At 43.8% G+C, this 10,930-nt stretch overlaps 2 protein-coding genes across 4 annotated transcripts; one reads left to right on the top strand and one right to left on the bottom strand.

Annotated features, from left to right (window-relative positions):
• Nucleotides 1-719: 719 nt before the first annotated feature.
• LOC109525826 (galectin-3-like) lies at nucleotides 720-5,795 on the top strand. Its single transcript, XM_019886615.1, has 8 exons — nucleotides 720-925; nucleotides 2,103-2,270; nucleotides 2,676-2,788; nucleotides 4,184-4,313; nucleotides 4,387-4,607; nucleotides 4,709-4,794; nucleotides 4,877-5,036; nucleotides 5,256-5,795. Exons 1-8 carry the CDS (start codon nucleotides 868-870, stop codon nucleotides 5,403-5,405), a joined length of 1,086 nt encoding a protein of 361 aa, XP_019742174.1. The 5' UTR covers nucleotides 720-867; the 3' UTR covers nucleotides 5,406-5,795.
• LOC109525821 (tigger transposable element-derived protein 1-like) lies at nucleotides 5,687-9,991 on the bottom strand. Of its 3 annotated transcripts, XM_019886608.1 has the most exons (5): nucleotides 9,924-9,991; nucleotides 9,734-9,828; nucleotides 7,029-9,649; nucleotides 6,885-6,948; nucleotides 5,687-6,368 (listed from the first exon to the last, which is right to left on the bottom strand). In XM_019886608.1, the coding sequence occupies exon 3, from the start codon at nucleotides 9,278-9,280 to the stop codon at nucleotides 7,583-7,585; it is 1,698 nt and encodes a 565-aa protein (XP_019742167.1). In that variant the 5' UTR covers nucleotides 9,281-9,649; nucleotides 9,734-9,828; nucleotides 9,924-9,991; the 3' UTR covers nucleotides 5,687-6,368; nucleotides 6,885-6,948; nucleotides 7,029-7,582. The 3 variants fall into 3 exon arrangements, with proteins under 3 accessions (XP_019742167.1, XP_019742166.1, XP_019742165.1); XM_019886607.1 differs by having other exon boundaries at nucleotides 7,029-9,828; XM_019886606.1 differs by having other exon boundaries at nucleotides 7,029-9,959.
• Nucleotides 9,992-10,930: the final 939 nt, after the last annotated feature.

Here is a 10,930-nt window from a genome sequence, read left to right as displayed (position 1 = left end):
AAACTGGCTTACACCCACACCGGCACACCCTCTTTGCTGCTCACATCTAATCCCAAATCGCATTCAAGTCCTCACAGACCGACGGAACTTAAAGAACTGTTAACCCGTATACCCGCATGGTTGCTACACTGCTCTTACAGAGAACCTCTCTCCAAGGGGAGGGGTCACACAAAGTGTCCTTAGTTTGTCATTGAGGCCCCCTTGGCGTGAACTCAAGCTTGAGGTTTGGGATGAGGAAGACTGTGGAACGCGTGAGACCACAGGTGTCAAACTCGTTTTTGTCGCGGGACACTTTGGAGTTACGTATTCCCTCGGAGGCACGTTAAAGACTGTGAAACTGAATAAATGTTTAATCATCACATTGCATTATTACTTGTACAGTACACACAAAAAAAAAAAAGATGACACTGGTTTTGGAGTCAGTCAAGTATTTGTTATTGCTCAAGTGAGTGTAAACGGCGTAACACAATTATTGCAAAATGTCACCGTTATTTATTACTTACGACAATTTGAGATCTCGGGACGGATTTAAGCAAGGATCATGGAAGGATAATGTCCGCACAATGAAGAGTGGAAATGAAATCAAAACGAGTGTGTTTTGTTTTGTCATTTACGTTGCTTTTGAAATGACAATATGATTCAACAAAGGTTAAGTCGGCCCTGCGTTTATGATGCGTGCTTTGATGTGCCCTACAACTCTATGATGCGTTTGGGTGTCTATGTGGGCCATTTAGTAGGACACTTTTGGAAGTCGGCACTCGCCATACATTCTGTAACCCGCTTCTCCAATAGTTGACAGAAGAGTCAAACGCCTGAGCCGAGTGCATCTGTTCTCCATGTGAGGGGGACCGCCTTGCCAGAGTCGCCATGTACCTGCATCTCCTGATGGCCATCTTGGCCAACTTTTTGCAGTCTACTGTCATGTGTGAGTACTACATGAATGCCATCCATCCATCCTTCCATACCGCTTATCCTGAACCGGGTCATAAACAGAAGGGCTGGCTTTGGGCGGAAGACGGACTACACCTTCAACCAGTTGCCAGTCAGTCGCAGGGTAGATAGGAATGAACAACCATTCACACCCACATCTAGATCCACACCGTCACTCCGTGGGAACCGATCCTACGCTGCCCGCACACGAGGCAAGCGAGTGTACCACGACACCATCGGCAATCCTTCTTAGTACACGAATGATTACGTTACTTGGCGTAACAGAAGTCATCAATAAATTTCATTGTTCGCGTTAGCGATTGCAGTGGGTGGCGGTGAGAGTCGATTGCATAAAATAATGGGAGCGCGAAACAGAATCGCTATTGTATGAAAATGTGCGCTTTTGGGCCGTCTTATTTGGCCCCCCACACCCAAAATAGCATAGGGCAACCTCGAATTATAATCGTTTGGAGTTACTTTAACATATTGCTTGGTTATCCGTGATGAAAATGTAGTAAACGGATTTATTTCTTAAAATTAGAGAAGGGAAACCTGTGTACTGGTACTTGTTCATATACGACATTTTTCAGTGATCTTGCAGAAGTAAGCGTCCGTATTGGCGCCGCTTAATTAAAAATAAAGCACAAAGTGTTTTCTTTTCAGATCGATGAGTGCACTCTGGAAAAAAGAGACTACTTATTTTCCTGTTGCACGATTAAAATGTGTTAAACATACACACAATTACCGGTAGTATTTTTTTAAGGGGGGGGGGTGCCTCCGACAAGGTTAAGAACCACTGGGTTAGGGGTTACGGTTTCGGGTTAGGGGTTATGGGTTAGGGTTATCGGTTGGGGGTTAGGGTTAGGGGATCTGGTTAATTAAGATGACTTCCCTAAAACATGCAAATTTGTACTTTTCTCAAAGTTAAGAGCAAGTGGCTTGCAGGAATCACTAAATTGTCTCTTCTATAAAGGTACTATTTCATTTCTACACAAAATTGTGCTGGAATAAAATTTGAAGAACAACCCTGGAAATGGCCGAAGTGACCCTACACGGCTTCTCTCGGGAAAATGGAAGACTGCTCGTGCCACCTCCTGCTATTAATGTTGAACGGTTTGCACAAAAAAAAACACCTGCCGAGACTATGCTTCAAAATGTGTCCTTTGCCACAGCCGATACGGAGCTCCAGTGCGATGTGAACAACGGGTGGCAGCCATACTGCAGTCATTGCTATTTGATGGCGGGAGATCTGAGTTGGTCTGAGGCCGAGAAGTACTGTGTCAATCACAAAGCTCACTTAGCCAGCGTCCACTCAGAGGCGGAGTTGGATTTCTTGACAAGTAAGCACCAAAACAGCAGCTTGGGGATTCCTGAAAATTCCAGGAATGATCCCACATTGCTTCACAACATTCATCAATCTGGCTTCTGGGGAGGGCCAAATGCATCTCGGATAGTCCTCTTAATGTTTAGGAGGGTGTATTTTTTTCAACCGGTAGGTCTGTAAATTTATGTAATATGTCAACAGAAAGGTCTTCATTAGCCACATTTAACAGACTAAAATATGACCATTAATGATTCGATGGTTTTTAATCCATTTGAACATAAAACTAGGGCTATTGCGCTGTCTCAAAACATAAATTTGGGATAGATTGGGCTATTTTTAAATGTCGCCACTGATGCTAACAAGTTCTTGGCCGCCCCCCCTCCGTCCTCATGCTATAACTGATTGTTGTTCTTTCCCGAAGATCTCCTGGTTCAGTCTGGACGATGCAGCGCATGGTTGGGAGTGAGCATAGAGTGGTGGGATATGTTCTTCTATTGGGATTACGACTTTCGCAATACTGACAATACCACTGCGGTAAGTCAATCATTATGACGCTTCTCCCCAAAAGTTGTAATTGAGAAATACACACAAAAAAGGCCGTGAGAAGTGGTCTTGGTAGACATTCTGTGCTTCAAGCACCTCTTTCAAATGTAACAGTTCAACGATATAAACTGTTTGCAGTAACCGGAATCAAACTTTATTTCGTCTAGAGACGTGACCAAAAAAATAAATAAATAAATAAAGGGGGGGGGGCGCGCTCAAATGGAGCACTGTTTCCGGTCAGAAATATGGTCCCACATGTAGATGCTCGTTTTATCATCTCATCTCGCCAGAATAGCGACTACCAACGCACTGGCTCCGTTTGGCTGCCATGACTGCCAATCATGATCGCTTCTCTTTTCACGGAGTTCTCCCCAACCAGCAGGCTATTTGTGGGGCCAGGGAGCATTACTATTACTCAGGAGTTGTAAACCAGGGGTGCCCATTACGTTGATCCTGATCGACCGGTAGATCTAGGACAGGTCCGAAGTAGATCCGAGCGGTGTAGAGAAAAAAAACAACCATTTGTGTGTTTTTGTACATGTTAGTAATATAGTTTTTGTGTTAATGTACGCTGCACCCTAATCATCCTATCAGTCTCATTTTCACAAAAACATATTTAAAAAATAAAATAAAATAAAGCAGGTAAATCATTAACCTACGGTGGCGCGTGATTACGTCACCGGAAGTTGTTAGCGCTCAGCAGTCTGCAATTGCAGCTTGTGATCAGACCTGTTGCGCTATATATTTTATCGTCATTATTCTCATTCAGAGTTTGCTTCGTGTACAATTCACCGAGGGCACGGGCAAATAATAAGAATCTAGAGGGCCCAGGGCAGCACTTTAAAACGGCACGTGTGATCTACGAGAGTTTTAACAGGCTGCAAAAGTGCACCGCATGCCTCCGCGCCAGGCTGTTTCGCATCATGGCGTGTGCGTGTGTGCGTGTGTGTGCGTGCGTGCGTGCGTGTGGGTGTGTTGTGTGCGCGCGCGCGCGCGCCTGCGGTAAGGGGCGATCCCGGGAGGATGGTTGATCGAAAAGTCGATCTAAGGTCCAAAAAGTTTGGGCACCCCTGTTGTAAACTAATAAATGGAACGCGTCGCATTTAACGTAAAGTCACGATAGTTGTGTTGCAACTACAAGGAAAATAGATTACTCCGTTTACGAAAAAAAAAGTTACCTAACGCCGTTAGTTTAAACGGCTTTATTACCAAACTGATTACCAAGTATTTTTGGTGTAAAAAGCTGTCATTTGATGAGAGCAAACGGGCAGTGTGAGGAAAAAAAAGTTTGAATAACCCAAATAAAAAGGTTATAAGATTACAAGTTATACTATCAGAAAACATTGTGAGGACATGCTAAAGCCACATTCCCCATGTGATGCACAGGACTACTTCCGGTGGAATAAAAGAGAACCCAACAACGCTTTCCGCAAAGAGGAATGCGTTGAACTGACACGAGACGGACATCTCAATGACTACATTTGCAAAGTCGAACAGCAATTCATCTGTAAAAAAGGTCCGAAAGTCATGCGTACTTTGTATATTTTTGAATGCAGGCGCTCATATGAAATTCTGTTGCACCCCTGCAGCCAAGGACTTTCGTCCCCCTCCGCCTACTTGTCCTCAGTGTAATTGTCCCACTTGGGTTGCTCCGACTCCATGTCCACCTCTTGCGCCTCCTTCTCTTCCTCCTGCCCACCTGACGACATCAGGACCAGGAAGTGTCATACTCTGGAATGAAAAATCTTATTGGAATCACATGCACGTTGACATCAAAGGCTCGTGCATGCTTGTTGCGTCGCCTCATTGGGTGAGTTTTGGTGTGAAATGGATTTGCGTCTCAACAGTTTTTACAGCATTTTCATGCCTTTTCGACACAAATTGCATTCAATTCGAAACGTGTGTGCACAGTTTGGATTCATAGTTGACCTTTTGGGCTATCTCAGTGCGGGCCGCAGCATTGCCATCAGAGGACGAGTTAAGCCATCAGCTGAGAGGTACTTGGCAACTACCCCTCACCAAGAATGTTACTGTAACATGTTTGCGGATTTGTCGATATCGGAATCAATGTATCTGCAGATTAATCTTCAAACTGATCGCGGCCAAAGGCACTGCACTGCACCTGGACTTTAACATCAAAGACCAAAAGATTGTGATGGCCTCCAACCTGAATGGTGCCAAAGACAAAGAGGAGACGACGTTGGACTCGTTTCCCATTGAACCCGGACTTGACTTTGAGGTCATATGACTCACTACGCCATTCAACACATCTCCATTACCACAGTATCTGTTTATTGGTGGCAGCAAGGTGGTCTAATGGTCTTTATTTCAATTTTAGTTTGAGATCCAAATGTGCCCTGACACTGACCAGCACCCAGTGTGTTGTTGAGACATACACTAAAAGTTTTTGGCTGGTCGAAGGGTACGTTGTTCACCCTGATGTTGTGTTCTTGTTCAGATTATCATCCAGTGTGACGTCGACTGCTTCTACGTGACTGTCAACGGAGTCCAGCAGCTGGATTTCACAAACAGGCTTCGCAACGTGCAAAGCATCAGAATGCTGAAAATGTGGCGTGACATGTTGCTGACGGACGTCACGCTGATGTAACGTCATCGTCGTGGCCAAATTGGAAGTCTCGTAGCTATTAATGACATATTTTGCTCGATTTCTAAAATGACCGCTCTGTGCCGCCAGCCAGTGTTACCATTTATCACCACTAAAGTGAATGAAAAATATTTGCTTGTGTAATGAATTTATGGGACTGATAACTTTTCGAATATAACAGTTCCAAGCAAATGACATTATGGGGACGGGGATAGACGAAGGGTATAAATTGTTGTTGATTAGCATATTACACGTAACTGCACCCAAAAGATGACTAGACATGGTCAATAAGCAAAGTTATTTATTGCAAAACCCTTGCACTGTCTGTCTCATCCAACCATGATTCACATTCAAGGTCTCAAAAGACACCTGCAGGGTTGCTCAACTGCTTGGGAAAAAAAAAAAATCAGAAAAATAAGTCACTTCGTCTCCCAAACTTGCAGTCTCAGCTGAACCCGCTGACAAGCAGATTCAGAGCTTTTGGAAGGGAAGAAAGAGTGGGGGACGGCAGATGAAATCGTCATTGGTCCTTGTTGTGTGGCTGTTTGGCCGGGAAAGTGTCACGCTCTGGACCTGTATTGCCACTGTATTTGGGTCAACAACCCTCCCCTAATCATGCAGATAGTTTTTAGTTTTTGTTTCACATGTTACATGAAATTTGACCTGTGCATTTGACCCATCACAGTGAACACACATTGTTCATGGTCTGTGCTCAAGCACACTGGAGCCGTGTGTGGGTGTTGTGTTTTTGTTTTGTTTTTTAACTGGGGTGTCCATAGTGGCAGGTGATGATCTCCCACCTGTCGTATGGTGTGGAGTGGCCGGGATCTGAGATGCAACAAATTGCGTGTACATGGCTCATGATGTCCAGAGCGCCACATTGGTGAGTCCGGTCCATGTGTCGATGGCTAGCAGCAGGTCCGGTGTCAACAAACCGCACGCGGTTGCTCGTCGCCACCAGTAGTCCTGTTAACACACACAGAAATTGGTCCAACTGAATCCAACTAGTGCTGACAGAATGCTAATAGTGAATGGGGAAATCCAATTGGTGTGCTAGCAGGAAATTAGCATTGAGTTTCAGGAGTCATATAAAATAACCAACATTCACATACAAGTGCTGTACTAACACTGAAAAGACCGGTAATATAGCAAGAGTCACAGGCATATATTTTTGCCAATATATCAATAAAAAGAGTAATGTTAATAAAAATCAATCACGACCTTTTTGTCCAATTCTTTATCTGAATGTTAATGTCTATCTCCATGCATGCACTGCACCACACTGCCCCGAAGAGGACAAGGAGCATATTTTTATTCATTGCCATTATTTTAATCTATTGTTATGGATTGATTTTCAAGTTGTTTTTTGTTATATTGAGAGTGAGTTTTGGTAGTTGAATAAATACGTTTTAAAATGATCAAAAAATTGTGTTATATAAGTAATTATTTGCATGCTGTTGTACAGTTGTAAAAGGATCTTACCACAGAAGATCAATAGAAGGGAAGCCCAAGGCAGATGAATGTCAACTCCTTGTGATGAAGTAAACTGAAAGAATTCAAACATGGTGGAGGTGAAAAGGAGTAATTAAAGTAGATGAAATGTAAGAAAGAATTCTGATGATTCACCCGAACATGCCGATGGTCCAGGCGATGGCCACCAGTGCGATTGGGTACCTTCTGCAATCGAGGGAGCATCCGTGAAAAAGAGCAGGAGATGAAGGGGGCCAATCACGACGGCAGAGCCAGGAGGGAGGTGCCAGTGTGCAGTATATCCCTCAGCCACTCCATCGACATTAATATTCAAGAAATTGAATCGCATAAATCTCTGAGCGCAGAACATTAGGTTGGTTCAACATCCATAGTACCACTGTTGGGTAACAACTCAAGCCCCACCGGCATCTCTTTTGGCAAAGCAGCAACACGAAGGAGAAGGCTTCCTCATGGCACTGGAGTGTCCTCTGGCAGTGGTACTGTGACTTACAAGTTCCATTTGTTCTGATTTACTGTCCTGGCAGACCATAAACCCACCTCAATATTTTGTTACGTAGCTAATACAGAAAAATGACACTGTATGGTACAAAGGCAAAATATTATAAACAGAGTGTAGGGAAACAAACTGGTTTATATTTAGGTGCAAGTCTGTATTGAAATAACAGCGCCATTTTTTTAGCGCACTCTACTTAATCATCTTCTGTTTTGGGCTTTTTCATCAGGCTTTCCTCACTTTCACCTGCAGGCCGTTTCAGCAGTTGTTTCTTCCGCTCCTTCAGAATGTTTCGGAAATGAGCTAGGCAGGTGTCGTTAAATAGCGACGACGCGCATCCAGTTGCAACTTTTTCCGGGTGTTTCCGTTCAATAAAATTTGAAAGTCTCTCCCACATTCCCAACATTTCCATGATCTCACTCGTAGAGATAACTTCATCAATCTCCGGCTCAGCAGCAGTATCAATTTCCTGCAAAACCTTTGCGTGCTGCTGTGTCTGTTGCGCTTTCAACTCCTCCGATGTCAGTTCCTGGGAGTGCTCCTTGACGAGCTGGTTCACATCTTCCTCGTCCACTTCCAGGCCCATGGATTTACCAAGGGACACAATCTCTTCCACCACCGCAGTGTCAGGTTCGAACATGACTCTTTCCGACACAACCTCAGGCCACAGCTTCTTCCACGAACAAATCAAAGTCCTCTTTGTAACACCCTGCCAGGCCATGTCTATAATTTTGAGGCATGACACAATGTTGTAGTGATCCTTCCAGAATTCTCGAATGGTGAGATTTGAGCTTTGTGTCACCTCAAAGCAGCGGCGAAAAAGGTGCTTGGTGAAGAGCTTCTTAAAGTTACAAACCACCTGCTGGTCCATGGGCTGCAGCAGAGCGGTGGAATCAGGTGGAAGGTAGAAAACCTTTATAAACTTAAAATCTTCAAGAATGTCATCTTGGAGGTTGTGTGGGTGAGCGGGACCATTGTCCAAGACAAGAAGGGCTTGCAGAGGGAGGTTTTTTACCTGGAGGTACTTTTTCACAGCAGGACCAAAGACCAGGTTGACCCACTCTACAAAAAACTGCCTGGTGACCCACGCCCTGGGGTTGGCCCTCCACATTACCTGCAGTTTTTCTTTAATAATCTTGTGCGATTTAAAGGCTCTGGGATTTTCCGAATGGTACACGAGCAGTGGCTTGATCTTGCAGTCACCACTCGCATTGGCACACAGTGTGAGGGTTAATCGATCTTTCATAGGTTTGTGACCAGGCATCTTCATTTCCTCGATCGTGATGAAAGTTCTCCTTGGCATCCTTTTCCAGAAGAGGCCCGTCTCGTCACAGTTGAAGACCTGCTGAGGGACGTATCCTTCGGCTGCTATCACATCTGTAAATGTTTTGCGGTAATCCTTGTTCACACTGGAGCTCGCAGCGCCAACATGCCCAACATCGGAGGGAAAGCTGATCCTCCTCCTAAAATTGTCGTACCAACCCCGGCTGGCTTTAAACGAGTCTTCTGGTGCGCCGTCTGTTGAAGAGCCTGGGGTCTGCTGCAGCAAGTCGGTGTAAATGGCCCGCGCTTTTTCGCAGATGGCACCCTCCGTCAAAGGACACCTCGTGAGCTGCTTCTCCGTTAACCACACCAGCAGCAGCCTCTCCATCTTTTCATGGACAGAAGTGCGGAGCCTTGAAATTATTTTAACACCCATGGCTGGTGTTATAGCCTTTATCGACTCCTTCTGCTTCAGTATGGAACATATCGTTGAAGTGTTACGGTCGTACAGCCTCGCCAAGTCGACTACGCGTACGCCGCGCTCATATTTTTCAATTATTTCATGTTTTAATTGAATGGACATCATCTTTTTCTTCTTCTTGGCAGGAATAACTTTTTTCCCAGGATCCATGGTTAGGAAAACAATTGGCAGAGTAACTCCACAAAAGAAAAAAAAAACTGATCTTCTTCTGTAAGGTAACCACTTCAGCGGAATCAATGAGGTTTAGATCAGGCTGATGTCGCAAATCTTTGTCCACTATGGGCTGGTGACGCCCTTTGAGATTCTTTTTCTATTAAAGGCTACACGAATTAACTAGATCTGACTTGGCGGATGTAGTGGCGTTCGTCCAATGTGGTCTCAAGACACGAAGCAAAACACCGAACGAGGCTCGTCAGTCAAGATACCTCCGTATTTCGGTGTCTTCACATGCTGCTGGAAACAATGTGCGCTGCCATCTATGTTTACAATCCCTCGCGCGTTGATCTTCTTCCCGACTGTCTGTTTTGGGCGTCAACCGTGATCTGAAACACGGAGGGAATCTACCCAACGTCCCAATGCACCACGTTAAAAATTGTCCATCACCTCCTCGTTCACTCTCGGACAGTGGTCGTACTTTTCCGCTGCGCTGCCACAACCGTCTTTTGTTTTGCAGTCGAGAGCAACGTCGCGTCTGACCACTTTCCAGCCGCCGAAAAGAAGACAAGGGATGTTTAATACCAAAACAGAAAGTTACTATCAACCGTAAAAACGCCCAAATCGGACACAAGCCAACCTTAATTGTCAGCTGCAACCATCTTCTTTCTTCTTCTGAATATTTGGCGGTTGGCAAACACCGTGATGGTACATTTCCGCCACCTAACGGTTAGGAGTGTGAACCACAATATCTTAATACTGTATGTATTAAATGAACCTTCAAATAATCACGACAGTGTATTATCTCTATCAGCTGTGTTTGTCGGAGATATAAAAAACTATATTCTAATATACTTATTCCCTGAATCATTTTGTAGAAAATCTATATGTTAACACTTAACCCACAATGTGCAAACCATTATCTCAATATATGGTCATTGTTTCACATAATTTCTCTAAATCTCATTTTCACAAGTGCCTTCATCTCCATTCCACTGTACCTTACGATCAACTGTTATGTCCAATTGAGTTTATTTGTAGCCGCTTGTTTTACACACTCTTCGCGCCCTTCTGGCCTTTCCTTCCAAACACAAATCACATTCTCCCTAGGCTCTTTTCATTCTTCTTTTATTTAATTGTCGGTACATAACATTATGGATTATTACCGCCACCTACTGGTACGGACTGTGGGTTAAACTAGGACTGTGGCATGTTAAGCAAAGATTTGATTCATAGAACGATTTCTGACGCATGATTCGATTTTCTTTATATACAGATAAATTAATAATAAATGTTTTAAACATTATACATGTAGTATATTTATTTTGGAAGAATATTACATACATGTGAAAAAAAATACTTTTCTGAGAAATATATTTTTGGTCTTTGCTTTTTTGGGGTTTGTCATGAAAGATATCTATTATTCACCCAGCAATTTCCTATTGTGGATATCTGGAACAGAATTGTAGATACACAGATAGACAAAATTGTTGGTACCGCTCTGTTAATAAAAGAAAAACCCACAGTGGTCACAGAAACAGCTGGGATCTGATAAAAGTAATTAACAAAAATACAAATTTAGAGATGCAAGTAAATCTTCAAATATGATTTTTTTGTGCTGATTCTAAAGCTGCCCTCGTGTTTTCT

This window comes from Hippocampus comes, unplaced genomic scaffold, assembly GCF_001891065.2.
Source record: "Hippocampus comes isolate QL1 unplaced genomic scaffold, H_comes_QL1_v1.1 scaffold261, whole genome shotgun sequence".
NCBI lineage: Eukaryota > Metazoa > Chordata > Actinopteri > Syngnathiformes > Syngnathidae > Hippocampus > Hippocampus comes.
The sequence above is the reverse complement of the archived record's forward strand: the minus strand, read 5'-3'. Positions and strand labels throughout refer to the sequence as shown.

Bases quoted from the DNA above. Each gene is read 5' to 3' on its own strand.
- LOC109525826 (XM_019886615.1), top strand. From the start codon at position 868: ATGTACCTGCATCTCCTGATGGCCATCTTGGCCAACTTTTTGCAGTCT. The intron at 2,789-4,183 runs GTAAGTCAATCA...TGTGATGCACAG, and splicing joins ATACTGACAATACCACTGCG to GACTACTTCCGGTGGAATAA. The intron at 4,314-4,386 runs GTCCGAAAGTCA...GCACCCCTGCAG, and splicing joins GCAATTCATCTGTAAAAAAG to CCAAGGACTTTCGTCCCCCT.
- LOC109525821 (XM_019886607.1), bottom strand. From the start codon at position 9,280: ATGGATCCTGGGAAAAAAGTTATTCCTGCCAAGAAGAAGAAAAAGATG.